General features: G+C 42.2%; 1 protein-coding gene and 1 long non-coding RNA gene across 2 annotated transcripts in view; one reads left to right on the top strand and one right to left on the bottom strand.

The window, feature by feature from the left end:
* Nucleotides 1–22,302, bottom strand: part of RAB5A (RAB5A, member RAS oncogene family) — a 33,561-nt gene extending 11,259 nt beyond the window's left edge. Inside the window, exons 1-2 of the mRNA XM_055570031.1 lie at nt 22,091–22,302; nt 18,818–19,073 (exon numbers count right to left, since the gene is read on the bottom strand). Of these exons, the coding sequence (XP_055426006.1) occupies nt 18,818–18,980 (163 nt within the window). The 5' untranslated portion in view covers nt 18,981–19,073; nt 22,091–22,302. The remainder of the gene's footprint in view (nt 1–18,817; nt 19,074–22,090) is intronic.
* Nucleotides 22,303–22,636: 334 nt separating this feature from the next.
* On the top strand, nt 22,637–24,291 carry LOC129644368 (uncharacterized). Its single transcript, XR_008710822.1, has 2 exons — nt 22,637–22,841; nt 23,108–24,291. It is a non-coding gene; the product is annotated as an uncharacterized LOC129644368 (long non-coding RNA).
* Nucleotides 24,292–25,610: the final 1,319 nt, after the last annotated feature.

The raw sequence follows: 25,610 nt of genomic DNA, 5'->3' as shown, positions 1-25,610 counted from the left end.
CTGACACGATCCGTCCCTGTGGCCAGCCTTGCGGCAGGTGACGCTGCAGTCCCCGCCACACTACTGATTACTGAGTGACAGAGCCTGGGGTCAGCTGAGAGCAGCGGAAACTGTGAATCTTAAATCTGCAAAACCCCAAAGTGTGTCATGTGTAAGACCCCGATAAATAATAAGCAAGGAGGGGACACTGCGATACACTGGGTGAGGAAGACCATCCCCATCGCAGCACTAACCAAAGGTTAACAACGAGTAAGAAAGAATTCAAACAACCACAATGAGTCCACACGAACTAAACAGAGGGCAAAAGAGAAAAAGCACAGAACCAGTTATCGCCCCAATCCTCAACTTACTGTTTTACCAAACTGACAGAAAAGAATTACTTTATTAGAACTGACCCCAAATCCTTAGATCTATCAGATTTGATTATATAAAAATTAAGGTCTTTAGGTTTATAATTAAAATGTGTCACACACTCAAAACACAGGGGCAAACACATGTAGAAAAATTTCTACAGTGGATGCTATGAGCTTGATTTTTAATATGTAGAAACCTCATGTAAATCTTAAGAAAACGTATACATCAAAGATAAATGTGTAACAAAATTCACAAAAGCCATGTAACACAGAAAAAAATCAGTATCACTAGTAATCAACAAAATCATTCTCAGAGCAAAAACAGTTAAATTTTATCCCTTAATTAAGCAAAACTGAAAAATGAAACTAAAACAAGAGCACAGCAAGGACTCACGCTCTGGTGGAGACGCTGAGTAACTGTTCTGGAAATAATTCTGCCAACATGTGGCAGAGCCATGAAAACACGCTTAATTGTTACTGTAACATCTCATGGACTCTCTAAAGATGGTATGGGAGCCAAGAGGGTATGGAAAACACACCTTTTAAGTGTGAAGTATAAATGGCTAGCAAACACATGAAAAGATGCTCAACATCACTCATTATCAGAGAAATGCAAATCAAAACCACTATGAGGTTCCATCTCACACCAGTCAGAATGGCTGCCATCCAAAAGTCTACAAGCAATAAATGCTGGAGAGGGTGTGGAGAAAAGGGAACCACTTACACTGTTGGTAGGAATGCAAACTAGTACAGCCACTATGGATAACAGTGTGGAGATTCCTTAAAAAACTGGAAAGAGAACTGCCATACGACCCAGCAATCCCACTGCTGAGCATACACACCAAGGAAACCAGAATTAAAAGAGACACATGTACCCCAATGTTCATCGCAGCACTGTTTATAATAGCCAGGACATGGAAGCAACCTAGATGTCCATCAGCAGATGAATGGATAAGAAAGCTGTGGTACATACACACAATGGAGTATTACTCAGCCATTAAAAAGAATACATTTGAGTCAGTTCTAATAAGGTGGATGAAACTGGGGCCCATTATACAGAGTGAAGTAAGTCAGAATGAAAAACACCAATACAGTATACTAACGCATATATATGGAATTTAGAAAGATGGTAACCATAACCCTGTATGCGAGACAGCAAGAGAGACACAGATGTACAGCACCGCCTTTAGGACTCGGTGGGAGAGGGCGAGGGTGGAATGATTTGAGAGAATGGCACTGACAGGTACATTACCATACGTGAAAGAGATGACAAGTCCAAGTTCAATGCATGAAACGGCGCACTCAAAGCTGGTGCACTGGATGGCCCAGAGGGATGGGATGGGAGGGAGGGGGGTGGGGGGTTCAGGATGGGGGACACGTGCCCCGTGCCCGTGGCAGATTCATGTCAAGGTATGGCCAAAACCACAATACTGTAAAGTAATTCTTCCAATTAAAATAAGTAAATTAATTTAAAAATAATGTATGAATGAAAGGCACTGACGGCTTGGCAAGTACTAAGAAGGAATTTAAAATTTACAAAATGACCTCTTAATTGTCAAAAAGCAAAATTATATAAATGCTTTTTATATATCAATAGAAATACATACATACATATGTAAATGTCCTCCCTTAAATAAAACTTTCACTAAAGTGGTGGATTTGATGCCCTATTAAAACTAAAAGGCTATAGTAGTTAGAGACGGGAAGAGCTTTGTTCAGGATCTCAGATGTAGATCAGGGACTTGGGATCATAAAATCCAAGTTTAAGGTTGTTTGGAAGTACTGTGCAGGGGAAGCCCTAAAGGTTTTAGAGCCAAGTAAGTTGGGATCATAAAATTCAAGTTTAAGGTTGTTTGGAAGTACTGTGCAGGGGAAGCCCTAAAGGTTTTAGAGCCAAGTAAGTCAATGGTTGAGTCTGATGGATCTGGATCAAACTTCAGGGAGAAAGATGGCAAAAACTGACCAAGAACGAGGTATCAAAGTTATCTGTGAAGCCGGACACTGGTTTGCTGAGAAAAAGGGAATCAGTGGCCACTAGGATCATAATAGAATAAATTTTATCAGACAGATGAACACTGACTTCAGATGATAAAATTGCACACAGACAGGAATGTATGGATGGTTTAAAGCCAACAACAGATAAAAGCTGAGGCCATTTTTATTTTCCATTAAAACTGCATGTGTATATAGGAGATTAGATTATAGAGCATTAGATTATAGAGCAAAGATGAGACAAAGCATTCACACAAGAGTTACAGTTCAACTAAGGCAAGGAAGAACTTAAGAAGGGATCAAAATAGACTGGGACAAAGAGGAAAGCACACATAACAATTAAACTCAAACAGAAAACACTCCAGAAGAATGGCAAGGTAAAAAGTTTACTATCTAGATCATATATTAAAACATGGCAGGGACTTCCCTGGTGGTCCAGTAGTTAAGACTCCGCCTCCCAATGCAGGGACACGAGCTGGACCCTGTTCAGGGAAGCGGACCTCCATACGCCCTGGGGTAACTAAGCCCACAAGGCGCAGCCAGAAGACAGCAGCGCTCCCCAAGGTGAATCCACTCCATGAGATGATCTAACACTCATCATACTGAGCTTGTTCTTAAACATATGATAAGAGACTGATAAGGGACTGGGGCTTCCCTGGTGGCTCAGATGTAAAGAATCTGCCTGCGATGCAGGAGACCCGGGTTTGATTCCTGGGTCAGGAAAAATCACCTGGAGGAGGGCATGGCAACCACTCCAGTATTCTTGCCTGGAGAATCCCATGGACAGGGGAGCCTGGCAGCTACAATCCATGGTCACCAAGAGTTGGACACGAATGAGCCACTAACACTCATTTTCAAGGGGTTGGTATCCAGAATATACATAGAACTCCTACAACTTAGCAACACACACACAAAAAATCCAAACTACCCAGTTAAAAAAACAGACAAACAACTTTAATAAACATTTCTCCAGAGATATACAAATGGTCAGGAACTTCCTGGCAGTCCAGTGGTTAGAACTCAGGGCATTCACTGCTGGGGCCCAGGTTGGATCCCAGGTCAGGGAACAAAGATTCCACAAGCCACATGGCATGGCCAAAGCGGGGGAAAATACACACACAAATGGCCAAGAAGCACATGAAAAGATGTTCAACATCACTACTAGAAAAATGCAAATCAATACTACAAGATACCACTTCACACCCATTAGAATAGCTACTATCAAAACAGCAAAAAAAAAAAAAAAAGAGTTCACAAAGATGTAGAGAAACTGAAGCCCTTATACACTCAAAGCGGGGATGCTGAACAGTGCAGCCACTGTGGAAATGGTACAGAAATTCTTCAAAAATATTAAGCACAGAGTTACCATATGATCCAGCAATTCTACTTCCAGGGATATGCTCAAAAGACGTGAAAGGTGTTTGTACACCAATGTTCACAGCAGTGTTAATTCACAATAGGCAAAAGGTGGAAGAGACCAAAGAGTTCATCAAAGGATGGATGAAAAAGCAAAATATGGCGTATGGAATATTATTTTCCCTTTAAAAATAAGGAAAAATCGACACCTTCACAAGATGGGTGAACCTTGATCGCACACTAAGTGAACTGAGCCAGTCATAAAAGGGCACTATCATATAATTTCTCATGTATGAGTGAGGCTCCTAGAGCAGTCAAATTCATGAACAGGATGGTACTGACAGGGGTGGGGGTGGGAAATAGGGCGTTATTGTTTAATGTGTAGGGTTGGACGTGATGCCTGCACAACAATGCGAATGGACCTAATGCCAAATGTACATTTAAAATGGTTAAAATTATACAAAATTTATTATGCATATCTTAACAAAAATCATTCACGCAACATCTGAAGATAATTGTTGCCAAATGACTATAATCTTGGAGCACATAATGATACATAAGGAAGAGTCTGCATGAAGTCATGCAGAATGAGGTAAAACACGATAATCATCACTTTTTCTCTAACACTGTCTAGGAGGAAGATACACTTTTTAAAAGACTAATTCATGTTAATTTTTTTCAGAAATGACAAAAGAGTAAAAGAAGCCAATGTGTTTTTTTATTTCACAATCATAGCCTGATGGTTACTCTTAAAGGACACTACTCTTTCTAAGGGAATCTACTAGCCAGGACTGAGCTAGTCACATGTCCAGCTGAACAAGATCATATTAGAACAGCTAACAGTACACTAAGGCTACTGTTTTAAAGTTAGTCGCAGGAGTTTGAACTTGGTTAGTATTAAGCTAGTGCACCAAACCTGGTCACCTGAGATAAAACCAGTGTTTGAACCCTCAAGGCTGACAGGCTGTGGTCACCACACCAAGGGGACTCACCAGACTGGGTGTATGTAACAAGGCTGCCCCAAATACTAAACTAGGGGGCAGAATGGAGGCACAGAACACAGAGAGGAGTGGCAAGAAATGAAAGAGATGTGAGAGAAGGGAGGAAAGGGGAGAGGCTGTTACAAGCTAGTAACCAGTGTCAGACAAGTGTTCCCCAACAAACACCAAAAGGAAAAGGTAATCAAACTAACTTAGCTTGAAGGGATATACGTCTACGAAAGACTTTTTTTTTTTTTACTTTTTGGCTGCATTGCATGACTGCGGGATCTCAGTTCCCCAACCAGGGATGGAACCTACACTTCTTGCAGTGGGAGTGTGTAGTCTTAACTGTTGGACAGCCAGGCAAGTCCCTATGAAGGACAATTAGCTTATGGACAACAGATATGTTGCTGAATAATTTAAACAGTACTTTAAAAAAAATCCCTGCAGGGACTTCCGTGGCAATCCAGTGGTTAAGACTACATGTCCCCAATGCAGGGGGCACAGGTTTGATCCCTGGTCAGGGAACTGAGATCCCACATACTGCATAAAGCGGCCTGGTTCTGCACCTCAGGAACTCAGAGTTCAAAGGAGAAACTACAAAGGCTGAAAAATCAGTAATTTTTCTTTGATCTGAAAAAGTGAGGTTACAAGGCAATCTCAGATCAGAGATCAGATCAGTCGCTCAGTCGTGTCCCACTCTTTGCGACCCCATGAATCGCAGCATGCCAGGCCTCCCTGTCCATCACCAACTCCTGGAGTTCACTGAGACTCACATCCATCGAGTGCCATCCAGCCAGCTCATCCTCTGTCGTCCCCTTCTCCTCCTGCCCCCAATCCATCCCAGCATCAGGGTCTTTTCAAATGAGTCAACTCTTCGCATCAGGTGGCCAAAGTACTGGAGTTTCAGCTTTAGCATCATTCCTTCCAAAGAAATCCCAGGGTTGATCTCCTTCAGAATGGACTGGTTGGATCTCCTTGCAGTCCAAGGGACTCTCAAGAGTCTTCTCCAACACCACACTTCAAAAGCATCAATTCTTCGGTGCTCAGCTTTCTTCACAGTCCAACTCTCACATCCATACATGACCACAGGAAAAACCATAGCCTTGACTAGACGGACCTTTGTTGGCAAAGTAATGTCTCTGCTTTTGAATATGCTATCTAGGTTGGTCATAACTTTCCTTCCAAGGAGTAAGCGTCTTTTAATTTCATGGCTGCAGTCACCATCTGTAGTGATTTTGGAGCCCAGAAAAATAAAGTCTGACACTGTTTCCACTCTTTCCCCATCTATTTCCCATGAAGTGATGGGACCGTATGCCATGATCTTCGTTTTCTGAATGTTGAGCTTTAAGCCAACTTTTTCACTCTCCACTTTCACTTTCATCAAGAGGCTTATTAGTTCCTCTTCACTTTCTGCCATAAAGGTGGTGTCATCTGCATATCTGAGGTTATTGATATTTCTCCTGGCAATCCTAGCTTGTGTTTCTTCCAGTCCAGCGTTTCTCATGATGTACTCTGCATATAAGTTAAATAAACAGGGTGACAATATACAGCCTTGGCAAGGCAATCTACTGGCCCCAAACTGGAGAAACAAGACAGGCTGGTACAGAAAAGCATGGCGTCTGAGCAGAGTCACCTGAGGAGACCAGCGCTGCTGCAGGAACTACCTGGTGAAACTGCTGGAGGCCAGCTGCCGACAAGCCTGAGTTACAACTCCAGCAGGACATCCCCTGGCGGCCCAGCGGCTGAGAACACGCTGCTGACGCTCGGCACATGGGTTTGGCCCCTGGTCTGGGAAGACCCCATATGCCGCGGAGCAACTACGCCTGTGTGTCTGGGGCCAGTGCTCTGCAACTAGAGGTGCCACTGCGGTGAGAAGCCCAGCACCGCAGTGAGAAGCAGCCCCCCATCACTGAACCTGGAAAAAGCCCGCAAGAAGCACGAGACCCAGAGCAACCATAAACAGACAAACTCCAGGAGAAGCCAGCAGGAAGGGAGGCACCACACTCCTGTGGGTTTGACAACCAGGAACTAGATTAGGCTCTCACAGTAAATATCAGAGAGAAATATTCTCCTGCTTCTGGCAAGGTGAGGGGAAAGGAACCATTCTGAAACAGAGGAGATCATCATGTTCTTAACAAAGCCCGTCCACATAAGAAACTAGCTGATCTGAGCATAACCTGTTGGGAGTATTATCAGACTCTTAACAGACCTGGAGAAGGAAATGGCAACCCACTGCAGTATCCTTGCCTGGAAAATTCCATGGACAAACGAGCCTGGCAGGCTACAGTCCATGGGGTCACAAAGAGTCGGACACAACTGAGCGACTTCACTTTAACGGACCTGGAGAAAGAAATATCCAACTTAAGCCAGTTCTATCCTTCTACTTGGGAGAAACGAAATTTCTAATTCCAGCCCTTTCTAGCCATCCTGTCTTGTCTAAGGCAGGGGAGGAAAAAAAATGACCATTTGCTCAACAACTCTACCACACTAGTAAAAGCATACTTACAGCAGTTGCTTTTACTTACTGTATCATATCCAGACAGCGAAAAAAATTACAAGGCATACTAAAAGGCAAAAAACAGTTTGAAAAGACAGAAAAAGTATCAGAACCAGATTAGCAGCAGAAATGTTGGAATTAAAAGACTGGGAATTGGAAACAACTAGGATTAATGAGCTAAGAACCCTAATGTGAAGACAGAATGCTGAGCACAGATGGGCAATGTCAGCAGAGAGATGGAGATATGAAGGACCCCCAAAAGTGCCAAGATCAAAAATACTGTAACAGAAATAAAGAATGCCTCTGATGGACTTATAGGTCTTCCCTGGTGGCTCAGACGGTAAAGCGTCTGCCTACAACGTGGGAGACCCAGGTTCAATCCCTGGGTCGGGAAGATCCCCTGGAGAAGGAAATGGCAACCCACTCCAGTTCCCTTGCCTGGAAAATCCCATGGACGGAGGAGCCTGGGAGGCTACAGTCCATGGGGTCGCAAAGAGTCGGACACGACTGAGCAACTTCACTTCACTTTTGATGGACTACTCGGATGACTGGACACAGCTGAGCCAAGAACCTCAGACCTTGAGGTCTATCAACAGAACCCTCCAAAGCTGAAATGTAAAGAGAATCAAGACTGGAAAACATAGAACAAAATATCCAAGAACTTTGGGACAACTACAAAAGGTGTATTATATTCATAATGGGAATATCGCAAGAAGAAAGGAACAGAGTATGTGAGGCAATAAAAACAGAATTTTCCCCAAATGATGTCAAACACCAAATTACATATCCAGGGAGCTCAGAGAACACTAAGAAAGATAAATGCTGAAAATTCTACACCCAGACATATCATTTTCAAATGGCAGAAAATCAAAGGTAATGTGCAGGACAGTGCCCAGGCTATTTTGCAAAGGAGGCTTCTTCCCCCCTTCTCTTTAGTGATATTCCTACTCCATTTGGTTCAAGAATCTAGCACTTAATAGTTCCCAGGCCTGAAAGAAATCTACCAGACTTTTAAAACAATACTGGCCTTGAAAGTGACCTTTAATGCTTAGCAATAATCCTATCTAAGTGAGTTTAAAATAAAAGTTCTAGTATCTGAGAATTTTATAATAGACTGGAAAAGGGCAAACTAAAGAAAGCAAGAAGAGACAGAAGACTAAAGTGAAAGTGAAGTCGCTCAGTCGTGTCCGACTCTTTGCGACCCCATGGATTGTAACCCACCAGGCTCCTCCGTCCATGGGATTCTCCAGGCAAGAGAACAGGAGTGGGTTGCCATTTCTTTCTCCAAACCCCAGAGTAGAAGTTCAGAACCCTATAAACCCAGATATAATCATCTATGCTAAGCAAGGCCCAGGGAAGTTGAGAATACCTCTAAGGGAAGAAAAAAGTGATGAAAAGACTGAAATTCCTTTGATACCATAATCATTAAATAAAATTACTTTGATTCAGTAACCACATCTACACATTGATCTTACAGAAATAAGTCCAGAGGGGAAAAATTTCCAAGAATATATTCAATATTAGATGATTACCCAAAACAGCAAACAAAATGTAAACACTAAATGTCTAACAATAATGGTATGGTTAAAAAATAGATTACCGGTTACTAAAATAAATATGAATACAGAGATATAGAGTATTATCGCTAATAAAGGGAACAGAATACAGTAGTATGATTACTACAACTGATTCTGTATAAAAATACCATGAAGTTATAGTTTACAGGAAATGGAAACATAATGGACTCTAAAATATGAAAAGATGCTTGACCTCATCCCTTTTATGGGGAAAATGTACACTAAAAAATGCAGAGGTCAATGCACGTAAGAACGGCAAAGATCTACAAGCGCGCCAGTACCCTGAGCTACTGCAATGGGGCACCAGGTACTCTGTGCACCGCTGGGGACTGCAGTGGGGAAAATGTATCAGAATTACAAAAGTATCTAACTTTCGACACAGCAATCAACTTCAAGAAATCTGTTACAAAAATACTTGGAATACGTAAGAAACGACTATGATATTATTCACTGCAGCACTGTTAATACCCCAAAGTATAAAACTACTGTGCAAATCTGAACCTAGAACTGATAAAAAATATTGACAGGATCCATTCAATGGAATGTTGATATAGCCAAGAAAAATGAGGACATACTTCATAAAATGGTACAAAAAATCAGTGTATTTTCCAAGATGGCCACAAGATTTCAGCATATTCTTGTTAAAACCTGACACTGGCTTTCCCTCCTCAAATCTGTACAAGCCTGTGACTTGAGCATCACTGATGCGATCTCTGAACTTCTGGGGGTAGGTCATAAAAAGCCACCCGGCCTCTGCCTGGTATCTTGGGGTCATTCATGCTTGAACCCAGCAACATGCTGTTGAGGAACCCAAACCAGGAGGCAGGCCACAGGCAGGTATTCTGGCCGACAGCCCCAGCTGAGCTCCCAGACATGCTGAGGTGATGCGAGCCCCAGGACTGACCCCCGCCATCACATCAGAAAATCACCTAAGCTCACTCAACCCCCAGAACCAAGAGACAATAATTGTTTTAAATGACTAAGCTTTGGAGTCATTTGTTTCTGAACAACAGATGACTGGGACAGTAACAAGGAGAAAAATAAAAAGCATGTTGCAGAGAGTCTGACGTTTTGGATTGCACGAAGTGGAGAAAACATACAGATGTGAGTGTGACAGTAGCTCTTCGAGGGCCGAGTGACACGGGGCTGCCCGTGCGCGGTCGCGCAGGCTGCTGCCTCTCCGGCCCTCTGGACCGTGGCCCCCCAGGCTACCGTGGCCACGAGACGCTCCAGGCAAGGGTGCTGGAGCAGTCTGCTGCTTACTCCTCAAGGGGGTCCCCCAAACCAGGGATCGAACCCACTTCTCCTGTGTCTCCTGCACTGCAGGCGGGCTCTTCACCCGCTGAGCAAACAGGGAATCTCTGGGAAAAAAGAACTGAGTAGGCAGAAGATAGGAAGGAAACCATTTGAATTTTGACTCACAAGAACAAATTAATGAAATAAAAATGTGACACGTGGTTGACATAAAGATGGACACCGTGGCACGAACTCTGGAACATGAGTGATCTAAGTTTTTATTTAAAATACTTTCACATCCTTTTCTTTATAAATCGATACATAAGGGCGGTCTGCATCTGTCAAGGACCACACGTTTAATTAAAACAGAATGCTTACATCATTCATATCCTGACCCTAAACTTCGTCAATTCCAGAATACAGACTGCACACAAGAAAAATGTGTCTTTAATCCCAACTGTCACTTAGGTGCAAAACCTCGGCCGTATCATTTTTGTTGCGTTCGTCTCCTCGTCTATAAAATCAGCATTTCCTCATAAAGCCATAGTAAGGTCTAGATGACACTATGGGAATGCCAATCCTATGAGTGCATCGTATAACATGTAACCAACTTTAAAATCACCTTACAAGGGATCCTAAAAATCACCCTGTGTCTCACAGAAGTCACATTTTCCTAAAATTTACAAATTACTTATGAATACAATAGATTACAAAGTTAGGATTCTCTAGATTCTAATATACAAGGATAAATAACTTAAAAATATTTTTAAAAATTTCTTGGCTCTACCACATGGGACATGGGGTCTTAGTTCCCTGACCGGGGACTGAACCTGTGACCCTACAGTGGAGGCATTAAATCTTAACCACTGAGCCGCCAGGAAGTCCCTGAGTAACTATTTTATTTGACTGAGAAACGCTAATGATGTCTGGTAATTACAGAGGGACTGAAGTCCCATATCATCACGTAATTCTCTTCTTTTTGAATCCAAAGAGTGCCTGCTAGTAATACCTTCAACTTTGCAAACAGGAATACAGAACCATGAATGACTGACTCCTCATTCTGTTGTTACCCTTCCTCATCTGTATTACCAAAAAAAAGGGGTGAACACTGTTTACCAACACTTACCTCAAGTATTGTTTTGCAACACTTGTAAAACATCAAGGATTATTTCTTATTTTCAAAATCCAGTATGTGACTTCATTCTCATCCTGTGAGATTTAGTAATTTGGTACCCAGAGTTCATGTTTAAATCAAAACAGCCAATGATCAAATTCCAAAAGTCCCTGGAATAACTCCTGTTCTTTTCTCACTCTAATACATCCCTATTTGCCACTAAGAGGCCTGTTAACAAAAGGCTCTTGTGAGGACTCCAATGATGCTGTAGTGAGGTGAACCGGTTCAGCATGCATCATAAGGGACAGTACATAGAAGGAGCGTCGGATCACTACAGTGAGAGACCCCAAGGGGGAAGGGTAACTTCGATTTCTAGGATTTAGCACAGTACTAGGAACTTGGTAAGTTTGCTGAATAAATGAATTTTCGAGAAGCTTGACAATCTTATTTGCCTGTATGTAACAGAATAAAAGCAGTAAATTAGTGAACCAACAGAGGTGGCTCACCATAGTTAGAGCTAATTGGCAAAATGATTCTGCCAAACAGCTCTGAACATTTCAGCAGCACCAAAGGGAATTAATGAATGAAGTAAGACAGGGCAAAAACAGATATTCATGATCGCAAAATGTGAAACAAATTTTAAGAGGAAGAAAAAGTTTAACTGTATTGCTTGCTTCGTTTAATGTGGAGAAAGCACACTCTTAAAAAAAAAAAAAGAGTCTGCTCTAGAAGAATTCTTATCTAGCTCAATTCTCTCTCATTTTATAGTGTGTAAACAGCACTGTTCTAAAACAATGCCAGGACTGAAGCTAAGCTTATTGGTTCCTAACTCACAGCAATGTTTAAGTAGCCACATATGATAACATTTAAAACCAGGACACTGGAGAATAACTGAAGTTAAGACTATTAAAATATTTTTGGTCAGAACTGGTACAAACATATAAAATATCAAATCTTTACTAACTTCTTCAAGTAATACAACCTATCTCAAATGCTGAATATGTACTTTTTATAAGGAAACATTATTACACATAAAGACAATATTCTTTCACTTGAAGCCAAAAGATTAACTTCAAAAAATTTCAACTCTCACTGTAACAGAAAGAATAATGTGTATTTCAAAAATCATTTTTCTCATGAATTGAAAATGATACACTGGTGGTTTGTTCCCAGGTCTTCTATCCTTTCTCAAAAGTACTTTTAATTGAAAACAATATGCAGATGCCTTTGCTTGGATAACCATGAATGATGTGGTCACTCACCAAGGGCCACATCCTGAAGTGGGAAGTCAAGTGGGCCTTAGGAAGCTATACTATGAACAAAGCTAGTGGAGCTGACAGAATTTTAGTCAAGCAATTTTAAATCCTAAAAGATGATGCTGTGAAAGTGCTGCACTCAGTATGTCAGCAAATTTGGAAAACTCAGCAGGGGCCACAGGACTGGAAAAGGTCAGTTTTCATTCCAATCCCAAAGCAAGGCAATGCAAAGAATGTTCAAACTACTGCACAATTGCACTCATCTCACACACTAGCAAAGTAATGCTCAAAACTCTCCAAGCTAGGCTTCAACAGTACATGAACTGAGAACTTCCAGATGTGCAAGCTGGATTTAGAAAAGGCAGAGGAACCAGAGATCAAATTGCCAACATCCACTGGATCACAGATAAAGCAAGAGAATTCCAGAAAAACATCTACTTCTGCTTCAATGACTATGCTAAATTTAGCCTCTGAATGTGCGGATCACAACAAACTGGAATATTTTTAAAGAGATGGAAATACCAGACCACCCTACCTGCCTCCTGAGAAACCTGTATGCAGGTCAGGAAGCAACAGTTAGAACTGGACATGGAACAGCAGACTGATTTCAAATCGGGAAAGGAGCATGTCAAGGCTGTGTATTGTCACCCTGCTTATTTAACTTATATGCAGAGTACATCATGAGAAACGCTGGGCTGGAGGAAGCACAAGCTGGAATCAAGACTGCTGGGAGAAATATCAATAACCTCAGATATGCAGATGACACCACCCTTATGGCAGAAAGTGAAGAGGAACTAAAGAGCCTCTTGATGAGGGTGAAAGCAGAGTGAAAAGGTTGGCTAAAAACTCAACATTCAAAAAACTAAGATCATGGCATCTTGTCCCATCACTTCACGGCAAATAGGTAAAAAGTGGAAACTGTGACAGATTTTATTTTCTTGTGGAAAAATCACTGTGGACAGCGATTGCAGCCACAAAATTAAAAGATATTTGCTCCTTGGAAGAAAAGTTATGACAAACCTAGACAGCGTACTAAAAAGCAGACATCATTTTGCTGACAAAGGCCCATATGGTCAAGCCTATGGTTTTTCCAGTCATCATGTATGGATCTGAGAGTTGGACTATAAAGAAAGCTGAGTGCTGAAGAATTGATGCTTTCGAACTGTGGTGCTGGAGAAGACTCTTGAGAGTCCCTTGGACTACAGGGAGATCAAATCAGTCAATCTTAAAGGAAATCAACCCTGAATATTCATTGGAAGGAATGAAGCTGAAGGCCCAATACTCTGGCCACTTGATGTGAAGAGAAAGACTCTGATACTGGGAAAGATTGAGGGCAGGAGAAGGGGATGACAGAGGATGAGAGGGTTGGATGGCATCACCGACTCATAGACATTAGTTTAAGCAAACTCTAGGAGACTGTAAAAAACAGGAAAGCCTGGTGTGCTGCAGTCCATGGAGTCAGACACGACTTGGCAACTGAATATAATGCAGATGCAAAAAGATAAAGAAGTAAACAAATGTACAGATTACAATTACACAAACAAGTCTTTCTTAAGGCTCACAAGTGAAGGGCAATAGTGGAAAGCTTACTACAGGAAAAACACGAGTTATTCCAATTCACATTTTCTAGTTGCCTTTTGTTTCTCAGTTTAGGAAGCAACTTTAGTATCTACATACATGTAGTATTCTATTTAACTGCGTAATTTCTCCCTCTAAGAAAATGTCCATAAATAACTTAGTTGACATGGGGAGCAGGCATTTAATGCAACGTACATGACTAACCACTTGTGTGAAAACCAGCAAATGCTGGGGTAGTTAAGCAAGAATTTACCATATAGAATTTAAAGAAACACAGTTGTATTAATAAATGCTATCTACTTGAAGTTCATTTTTAGGAAGGCTCAAATTTAGGAAGCAGTTGCTCATAAAGGTTTTTTACATCTTATTTGCTCTTAAAATCTTCAATAAGAAATTTCCAAGAGAAGAAAATCTGGACATAAAATTCTTTAACACTGTCAAATCCTAAAATGCTATGCACTTGGTAGAACAGTCACAATTCTGAAGTAATGCCATGTCATGACAATGCCAGAAAAATATCAACAGTAATAAAAGTGACTCAGCAAAAAGTAATGGTGGTGACAAGAAAGGCAACAGCCAACATTTAATAAGCGTTTTCCTCTGTGCTAGGCCTTGTGCCAAGAAATGTATATGTACTGTCATTTAATAAAAAAAAACTGTCAAATTTAGCAGGTATTATTTTCATTCCATATTAAGAGTAAATAAAGCTGGGTATGATTTGTGTGAGATGACGTAGCTGGTATGTGCTGGAGCTAGAATTTTAAATCAAACAATGTGGATACAGTCTGTCCCTAGGCCACACCCCTTTCTTAACCACAACGCTTCCCTCTTAAAGTCCTGGCCATAAACTGGTAAGGTAAGGTAAAACCAACAACAGTATCTTTGAAACTAACTTTGTTTTTCTTAATTTTTAATAATAACTTTTGCCCCATTAGATGTTTTGAATCTGAAAAGAAAAACAAGTCCTGGTAGCCAGGTAGAGGAAATTGGACAGATATTAAATAAAGTATAAACTTTGTCCTTCTAGTAAAAAAAAGTCCTGAAATAATTATGTAAACATTCTTCTTAGGGTTAATAACTGCTTCAAACAGCTTTAAACAGAGGGCACTTATTTCGTCCGTTTCGTGAATAACCAGTCCCTGACTACCTACGGCAACAGAGGGGAGCAGCCTCAGTACAGACGACTGAAGACGCTGGTTATTTAACTCCTTTAAGTAAAAACAAGGCAGAGTATCCTTGATAGAACAGGGAAGGACTATGGTTTTTGAAAGAGGCCTAGCAGATTAATGTCACCGGCATACAACACTTGTAATCCTCAAACTGGAGTAGTTGACGAACAGCATGTTTTTTTTTTTAATCCTACAATAATCAGTTAAAAAAAAAAAGCAATTATTCCATTTACTGATTGTGATATCAAACATTTCTCTCTCAAAGAGTCGAAAGACTGCATGCTTTTTCATTGCACATTTTAAACTTGCTCCGATTTACCCCGATGATCCACTTGCTTATAAATAGCATGTAAAAGTCTTTTTAAAAACAAGTATATTTTTGACACAAGGAATTCCCTAGAAATCTTTGAAGTCTTTAGGTGTTCAAGTTGTTAAGTGGAAGATGGCCAGCCCTACCACCCAACAAGTATTTAATGAAGAGCTTCTGAGGCTCCAGATGAGATAACAAGAAGGGAGGCAACCACCTGAGCCTAAAGCTCCCCGCAAACCTTATGGGTTAGTCTCAAACAGCAGGAACACAAATGTCACGCAGCCTTTAACTCCTGCCTAAGCTAGAACTCCCCAAAGCACTAAACCCAGTACCTAACTACCCATCTCATTATGAGAGCTACAGAGTCAAGGGGCAGGGGCGGGGGATATAGGGAGACAACATGGATTCTTGTTTTCTTAAATCAAGCCATCATGTATAAGAACCACCACAAAAAATGAAGACATCTTAATGTTCTTGATCACTGTAAGGTTCTAGAATATACAAATTCAAGAGTACAGTATATATTCCACCTTACAATGCAATTAGAGAGGGAAATTTTAAGTGAGCTCTTAAATGTTACTAAACATAAATAGTTAAGTCTAAAATAAAGAATAGATGAAACATAAAAACATCTGGCCAGGTTCATTTTTAGATAACTCCTCCCACACATCAGCCAAACAAAAATACACATTACCTACAAGTTACAGATCTTAAACAACTCAAACCTTGAAATCCTTAGATGCTTCTAGTCCTTAAGAGTGAAGAGCTGTTTAGCGGAGAGCATAAAAGAACAGTGTTCACTCTGTAAACAAGTTAACACATCTTATGCCTTAAACACATATGTTAATTATCTTTCAAAAACAAACAAAAAACCAGGACTAATATGTGGTCAACATACTGAAAAGGTATTCAGTAACCATTAAGACAGAAACTTGGATGTAAATTCCTTCTAAAGGTGGTTAAAAAAGCCAGACTCAATCTGTACAAGTACAAAGTATTAGAAGTTTTACGTGTTAGAATGAAAACTTTTTGACAATTTCATTAATGAAATGTAAACAATCTAATTGGTATTAAATGGAAACAGATTATATACACACATATCAAAGGATATGTATATTTATGATGCATTGACACGGGGTTAAACTTTTCTTTTAAATGTCCTTCTTGATATGTCATTAGGAAAATGTACTCTTAGAAGGTAATTGGGAGTATCCATAATAAAAACAAAAATTCTACCCTTGGGCTACATTTACCAGGACTTAAGTTCTTTACTACAGTACTTCAATGCTTTTGTTGTTTTAATATGCACTGTGAAGGCAGGGAGGGTAAGAATATATCAAGTCCCAAACATATTTTGGCCCAGGTGTTTAGCCTACAATGCACATGTATTTTGGGAAATGCTGCAAGCAACAATCACTTGCCAAAAAGTAGTTATAATAATTAACCTTTTGCACCAGGTGAAGGTGGGTGGGCAGAGTCTCGAAAGTCTTTAAAATTTTTCCTACCATATGGGCTGGGCGTCCCTGGTGGCTCAGCTGGTAAAGAATCTGCCTGCAATTCAGGAGACCTTGGGTTCAATGCCTGGGTCAGCAAGATCCCCTGAAGAAAGGAATGGCTACCCACTCTTCATTCTTGCCTGGAGAATTCCACTGATAGAGGAGCCTGGTGGGCTACAGTCCATGGGAACGCAAAGAGCCAGACACAACTGAGTGACTAATATATTATGTGGATGTGGACTAGTTACTTTTGGTCCAATTTGTTTTCTGGAGGAGGCTAAAGCTTGAGAGGTAATATTTCATTACTAAACCGCATATACACAGATACATTAACAAGGAAACAACAAAGAATGTGTGATATACTATTCATCACAATTTTTAAAGATACCAAGATTTCTGAATCAAAATAAAAAACTCATGTAAAGGACTGTATTTCTGATGCTCATTCACTATGAACAAATATGAAGTATTAACAATAAAATGGGATCGCACTGTAACAAGACACCCAAACACTGGGGCTGGCTGTCACTCGTTACACTGCTGGTCTGTTAAACAGGAAACAGCCGTTGTCCACTGTATTTCCTACAGCAAAGTCAGGAGATAGCCGAGTTTTGTAATTTATGTTAAAGGGATAATCTGAAATCATAAATATAATTCTCAGTGTACTTACTTGAGATCATATACTCAATGCACAGCATAAGTTATGCTTTTGAAAGATGGACTCCCAAGAAGTTGCTACATGCCAAAGAATATCTGCCTTACGTTATTTCAGAAGTTAAAAAAAGTATTTGACTTTTTAAAACATGAGGTTAAAAATATATTCATGAACACCTGAAAAAATATGGTCCTGCTTAATTACACACCTCTTGCAAAATAGTGTGAATCTTAAAGCTGTGTGGTTCCTCTGACATTACCTAATTCAAAAGCTTCATTTGACACATTAAGCAGGACCAAAAAGGGCTTTGCCCCACTGCTATACCCAGCTGCTACTGCTAAGTCGCTTCAGTCGTGTCCGACTCTGTGCGACCCCATAGACGGCAGCCCACCAGGCTCCCCCGTCCCCGGGGTTCTCCAGGCAAGAACACTGAATGGGTTGCCATTTCCTTCTCCAATGCATGAAAGTGAAAAGTGAAAGTGAAGTCGCTCAGTCGTGTCCGACTCTTAGCGACCCCATGGACGGCAGCCCACCAGGCTCCTCCGCCCATGGGATTCTCCAGGCAGGAGTTCAGGGATCTCGCTTCTCATCCCTTCCCAGTGCGGCACTGCCAGCCGTGTCCTCTTGGTCCCGCACCTTCCTCCCCCCAGCGTGAACACCGTCCCTGTAAGCAGTCTTGATGCCACCTCTTTCCCCTTTTCTTTCCCTTTCTCTCCAGGTCTCATTTCCCTTTCATGTCCCTCTTCATTAATCACTCACTTCTTCTCTTCCCTCACCCTAGGAGCATTCTTAAACATGTTTAATAAAATGTAACTAATTTTGCCAATCAGTGTAATTTGTAAATAGTCCAGTTATTTAGAATTTTAATCCTAACTCTTTTCCTCTTTACTTTTACTATTTTCACCATTCATTCTAAAGCCAACACAATTCAGCAGACATCGGATAATTTGAAAACGCTTTTAAACATTATCAAGAAAGATACCAATCAAATCTGAGATTTGGGACACTGATTCTACTCATGTTTGCATCTGTTATTTTATCATCTTGGAGATAACCAGGAAATCAAAATATTAAAACACATTATCTTATCAAAAAATCAAGCTATAAAGTTTGAGTCTGCAGCTCAGCTCTTTTATTCACTCTGTGACCTATTTAGTTACCCATCATCATACAATCAGAACTGCAAAATCTTATTTGTCAATGTATGAGTCAATTAAATGAAGAAAGGATAAAAGAAAATCTCACCCCCAATGGTACTCTCTTGAAATTCATGAAACTGGCCCTTCACAAAACGAAGCACAAGGCTTGATTTGCCAACAGCAGACTCTCCCAGAAGTACTAGTTTGAACTGGCATATTTTATTTCCAGTATTTGGCCCGTTGGGTCTTGTTGCTCCTCGATTAGCCATGTCCAAATTTGAAAGAAGTCCCCAATTTCAGTTTCTTAAATGAACTTCCAGGATGCAAGGTGTCAATTCTTTTCTTTCTGGAGGTAAAAAAACCTGTAAAAAAAACAAATATGATGTAATTAAAAATACAAATCAGCATAACAAAGCAAACCTCATATTATCACTTTAAAATTTTGCCTGTAACACAGTAATACATGACAATTATAGCCTCTATTGGACACTGACATTTACTTTAATTCACTGCCTTGATTAATAAGTAAAGGTATGAGCTTTGAGCCTAAAATCATACTGTAATTTTTAAGGCTCTGTAAACATTTTAAACCTAACCTTTATTAAAGACTCAATTTTGTGCCAGATGGTTTTAATTACTTAACATAGCCACTCAACAATCCTATAATGTTGCCTCTTCCAGTCCTTAAAAAAGAAGGAAACAGGCATAGGAAGGTTAGGTGACTTGACTGAGGTCACACAGTTACTGTGACGGAGCTTCGGCAGAGCTGAGTTTCAACCCCTGCAGCCTGAAAGGGGACTAGTTCTGGTTCTGGAACTAGATTACTTAGGTTAAAACGGTTTTGAGTAAAATTAAGTCAATTAAGGGAAAAATCTTAGCGCTGAAAACAGTTAAGTTCAAAAAAAAAAAACAGTTAAGTTCAATAAAAGTCAGCCATTATTATTTGAAGGCTCCTTTTAAATGGCACATGCTTTTTATTTAATGGTAACTTTGGAGCAACAAATATTTTAAGTAGATCTATGTCTGGTGGCTAAAGGATTTAATACTGTATTCTCCTGTTCTCAAATACATCATTCGTGCAAGTGTTAACCGCGGTTCTCTGGATGGTGAGTGAATCAGTGTCTTATTTACTTATACTCTTGTAGTTTTGGGGCTAACAATTAAACGTGTCATTATTTTCTATTTAACACACTTACAAAAAACTAGCCTAAAGCACAAGTTCTAAGTCTTCTTTTATTATTTAATAATGATAATTCTCAAAGATATTAGCAAACTTTTAAAAAATTATTTTCCAAGCTACTCACAAATCAATTGTAATAGCTTTCTCCTACTTTTAATCAAAATCTGACCATGTGCTTAATAACATTAAACATGATGATTCTCCTTCTCAAGTCACTGTTGGATTTCATTTAGGTACCTCTTAAGAAATCTGTCTTGCCCATGAAATAAGTTTATACAAAATCTCTCTTAACAATGAACTCATTAATAAACATATCTATGAGACCATACATCCAAGACAATAAAATCACCTCTACTTTATCTAAACGGCAGCACTGAAGACCTCTTATCTTTCAGTAATACACATTGTACCTAAAATATTTACAAATGAAATAATAGATCTGAGTTGCTCCCAAACAATGGGGGTATAAACAAAACAAGATAACTGAAGCTAGTTGATGGGTTCATTATACTATTCTTCCTACTTCTGCATAAAGAATTTTCTGTGATTAAAAAAACGCTCCAATCTCACATCTATCCTCCCACCACTCCCAAACACACCCCATTTGGGGATCCAATTCGATACAGCTACACTCATTTCTGCTGGAGCAACTGCTTTCATTTCAAACTGTCTACTCCAGAATATCCAATTTTCGTAACTGCTGTGAGAATTAAGAGAATATATGCGTAAAATATTGCTGATACAGTGGTCAACACATAGCAGCGACTGAAAATAGGCAATTAAAGTGCCCCTTTGATGAAATAATGACCAAATATCAATAGAATGTCATGTAAACTGAAAATGTACCAACAAACCTTCACATATCACACACAACAGCAACTAAAACACTTCCCAGCTATTACCTACAAAACAGCAAACTGAATTACTCATCAAGGACAACATGCTCTGAATTCCTATAGTACTCCTGAAATTTCAGGGAAAACATCAGATGCTCATTAAAGGGGGAAAAAAAAAAAAGATTTAGCTTTGGTTATAGTTCCAAGGACCTCAAACAAAAATATGAACTAAATCTAATTATAAATATAGTTAGCATTACATTAAGGTTAAAAGCTATATTTTGTAATATTCATTTGTATTCATTACAAACTTTTGTTTTCCAAAACCAAAGATTTTGCAGAAAATGCATTTTAAATCTTTTGAAAATAACTGCTATTCTGTAGTTAAAGTCCTTCTGGGTACTCTCTGATCAAAATTGAATTCATAACAGCAGCTAACATTTACTAGGCATTTATTTTATGCCAATCACCATTCCACGAATTAGGCTTACAGCAACCCTAAGAAACTCTTATAATCCCCATTTTAAATTAAGAATCAAGTTTCTGAACTGCCCGGAATTATCGCAGTTGTGTCCATGTGGTTTTTTTCCCCCACTAGTTATGTGAAAGGCAACTGATTGGACACTTAGGCTCCACTTCAGCAAAAAACAAAAACCAAGTGTGTGAATTATGACGTTCAGAGCTTAAAAAGTCTGGACGTCTTCAGAGAGTAGCCAGTTTGCAGGGAGGCGAACAGCAGAGCACGCTCAAAGGGCTCTACCGTCTGAGGGCTTCGGCGGCCTAGCTGTGTCGGGTTGCTTTCAGGCCGCACTTTACCACCTTCCAGAGCTGAGACAAGAGCCCCTAGACAGCCGGGCTCCCCGGGCCGCCGCCTCCCTCCATTACCCGGCTCGGGGAGCCGGGGTGGGCGGAGCTCCCCGAATTCACACCTGCCAGAGGCCCAGGTCCCTCTTCGGGGAACACCTGAGCCACCGGCAGCAGCTCCGACAGGCCAACAGGCAGGCCCGCCGGCCCGTGCGCATCCCTCCCCTCTCCTCCCCGAACCCAGCCCGACTCCGGCCGCGGACCCCCTACCCGGCTGCCGGGACGGGGCAGCGGCGCCGCGGCCTCCGGGCCGCTCTCGGGGCGCCATCTTGAGAAGGGAGCTGGGTGACACCCGCCGCTCCCTCGGCCGGCCCCCAAACCCTGGCCTCCGGGGCCCCTTCAGGGGGCCACCGCGGCCGCCGGGCGAGACGCCTCTTCCGGCGGCTCTCCGGTCCCAGGCCCCGGAGCGAGCAGGAAGGCTGGGGGCCCCTGTGACGGCGGGGCCCGCGGACCACTAGGGCTCTGACCCGCTTCGCGGGCGGAAGGCTGGCGGGGCTACCTGGGCTCGCAGCACGCGGAGCTGCGGCGCTGAAGCTCCGGCTGCAGGTTCCAGACGCAGCCCAGGCAGGGCCTGAAGCAGCGGCGGCGGCGGCGTGTCCTCCAGTCGCTCCGCTCCCCTCAGACTGGACGGTGCGGGGATCGCGCCGCGGTGCCGCCCCCGTCGGGCTCCGTCCCCGCCTCTCCGCTCCGCCTTCCTCTTTCCTTTCTCCTCCTCCTCCGCCGCCGCCGCCGCCCGGCGCTCGAGCTCCCACTGATTCTTCCTCCTCCTCCCTCCTCCCCTCAGGCCTGCCGCCGGCTCCTCCGCGAACCAAAACACAAACACTCCAGTCCCAGTGCGAGAGCCACTTCCGCCGCCGGGCGCCGGCCTCGCCGCCACGTCGCCGCACGTAGCGAGGAGCGCCCCTCCGTCACTTCCGCCGTCGCCCGCCCGCTCGCTCCGTCCGCGCCCCCGCCCGCGCTCAGAGCCCTCCCTGGCGGGGCGGGGCCGCTGGGTCACGTGACCCCGCCCGCCGCGGGGCGGGTCCAGCCGCGGGCCACCTCCCACCCCCGGAGGCCCCTGCGCGCGCAACCCCGCCCTCGCGCGCGCCATTGTTGTTCGGCTGGCTGCTTAGGCCTCTTTTGGTCCGTGGGCCGGGAACGGCGGGGAGGGGCTGTTTAGCTGCCCTGCTTTCGAGGGCACCTTGGAGAGCTCGGGCCGAAGTAGGGCGCGGTGTCCCCCGTCCCTTACCCTGCAGCACCGACTCTGCTAGGTCGGCAGACTTTTCTGGCAGAGAGCGCCTCGTGACGCGCGTCTTTGCGGGTGGATGGGTGGGTGAAGGCTGGTGAGGGCCATTTACTCCGGGGAGGAGGGTGTGACCCAGAGGTGTCTTCTTAGGCGGGGAGGTCTTCCATAATAACCTGCTTTTCCGAGAGTTTACCAGTTTTTAGTGGAGAAGGGCACGTTATGAAATAATAGGTAGCTTCTGTTTGTACTAAATTCTAAACAGGAATTAATCCATTTTTCTTCCTGCGCTAGGAGGCTTGAACTCGGAGACTAGCATGGTTGTCGACTTCCTGCGTTGGAATATGACCTCCACGGAGTGGTCTCGCTGCTGTCTAGCTCAGTGACTGACAGCCTGGAAGTCTCCAGTCATGTTTGTGGAATTCATGAATGTGCCCTGCCTGTTTAACTGGTAAAGAATTCGAGGCACGGAGATTGTGTAACTTGTCCAGAATCACTGCGGAGTAGGTGCTGAAATCGTCTTTAAATTGCAGACTGGCTCAGAACCTGAGTTCTTAAGCACAGTTCCATTAAAGAACCCAAGACGTGCATCAGCTTCCTTTGCAGGAAGTTAGAGAACTAACAGGTTTGCCAGGAGGGAAGGGATAGGGAGTTTGGAATGGACATGTGCGCGCTGCTATATTTTCAGCGCAACCAGCAAGCACCTGCTGTGTAGGGCAGGGAGCTCTGCTCAATGTTAGATGGCAGCCCCGCTGGGAGGGGAGTTGGGAGGAGAATGCGTGTTCACCACTGAGTCCTGTCAGGCTTTTTGAAACGCCAGGGACTGTAACCTGCCAGGCTTCTCTGTGCATGGAATGTTCCAGGCAAGGAGACTGGAGTAGGTTGCCATTTCCTACTCCAGGGCCTCTTCCGGGCCCAGGGATCAAATACGAGTTTCTTGCGTCTTCTGCATTGGCAGGTGGATTCTTCACCACTGTGACGCCTGAGAAGCCCCTCTGGGGAGAATGAATACACATGTATGTATGGCTGAGTCCCACTTGAAACTGTCGCAAACATTGTTAATTGGCTGTACTCCAGTATAAAATAAAATGTTAAAAAAATTTGTTTCACTACAGTCTCAGACAACCGGCAGTCTGGGCATCTGAAACCAAAACAAAAATCCTTTTGGAATTTGGTAGAGTGTTAAATCGATTTTTCCTTAGGATGAGGGTTGTTTTTTTTTTTCAATTCGCTGTTTGTTTATAGCCCTGTTGTGAGGACATCAGTACTGACTGTCTGACAGCTGGGATTAAGGACAAATCTTTGTTCAGTGCCACCTGTATTCTGGAATTGGTAGTTTAGGGTCAGGATATGCATGATGTAGGCATTCTGTTATAAACTGTGTTGTACTTGACAGATACAGATCACCCTTATGTATTGATTTATCAGGAAAACAAGATGAAAGTATTTTTAAATAAAAGTTCACGTCACTCATGTTCCAGAGTTGTCGCCACTGCCTTCATTTTTACGCCGTCCGCACGTATCACACTTTTATGTTGTCATTAGTTTGTTCTTGGGAATCAAAAGTCAAATGATTTATGTTGAAAAGCCTAACTCCTGTCTTCTAACTACTTAGTTCTTTCTCCAGTTCTTTTTCCCAGAGGTAGTGTTAACTTTGTTTTTGCAAAGTTACTGTTATATTCAACTCTATATATTTTCTCCATTTTATGCAATCTAAAACATATCAGAGTCTCTGCAGTATACTTTTTATTTTTCTCTTTATTACTGTCCAAGTTATCTATCGTTCAGAAACAAATGACTCCAAAGCTTAGTCATTTAAAAAATTATTGTCTCTTGGTTCTGGGGGTTGAGTGGGCTTAGGTGATTTTCTGATGTGATGGCGGGGGGTCAGTCCTGGGGCTCGCGTTGCCTCAGCGTGTCTGGGAGCTCAGCTGGGGCTGTTGGCCAGAATACCTGCCTGTGGCCTGCCTCCTGGTTTTGGTTTCCTCACAGCATGTTGCTGGGTTCAAGCATGAATGTCCCCAAGATACCAGGCAGAGGCCGGGTGGCTTTTTATGACCTACCCCAAGAATATCACAGAGATAGTATCAGCGATGCTCAAGTCACAGACTTGTACAGATTTGAGGAAAGAAAGCCAGTGTCATGTTTTAACAAGAATATGCGTGAAATCTTGTGGCCATCTTGGAAAATACACTGATTTTTCTAATCATTTTATGAAAAGTGTCCTCATTTTTCTTGGCTATATCAGCAGTCTATTGAATGAAACATATCAATAGTTTTATCAATTCTAGTTTCAGATTTGCACAGTTTCCTATTTGGGGGTGTTAGTGCTGCAGTGCTGGATAAAGAACAAATTGGAATCAAGATTGCCAGGAGAAGGATCAATAACCTCAGGTAAGCAGATGACACCACCCGTACAGCAGAAAGTGAAGAGGAACTAAAGAGCCTCTTGATGAAAATCAAAGAGGAGAGTGAAAAAGTTGGCTTAAAGCTCAACGTTCAAAAAACGAAGATCATGGCATCTGGTCCCATCACTTCATGGCAAATAGATGGGGAAACAGTGGCAGATTTTATTTTCTCGGGCTCCAAAATCACTGAGGATGGTGACAGAAGCCACGAAAGCAAAAGACACTTGCTTCTTGGAAGCTCCTTGGAAGAAAATCTAATACCTAGGCCGTGTATTAAAAAGCAGACATCGCTTTGCTGACAGGTCCCTATAGTCAAAGCTATGGTTTTTCCAGCAGTCATGTACGGATGTGAGAGTTGGACCATAAAAAAGGCTGCGCCAAAGAATTGA

Source organism: Bubalus kerabau, chromosome 2 (assembly GCF_029407905.1).
Source record: "Bubalus kerabau isolate K-KA32 ecotype Philippines breed swamp buffalo chromosome 2, PCC_UOA_SB_1v2, whole genome shotgun sequence".
NCBI lineage: Eukaryota > Metazoa > Chordata > Mammalia > Artiodactyla > Bovidae > Bubalus > Bubalus kerabau.
This window is presented reverse-complemented; position numbering and strand designations above follow the sequence as displayed.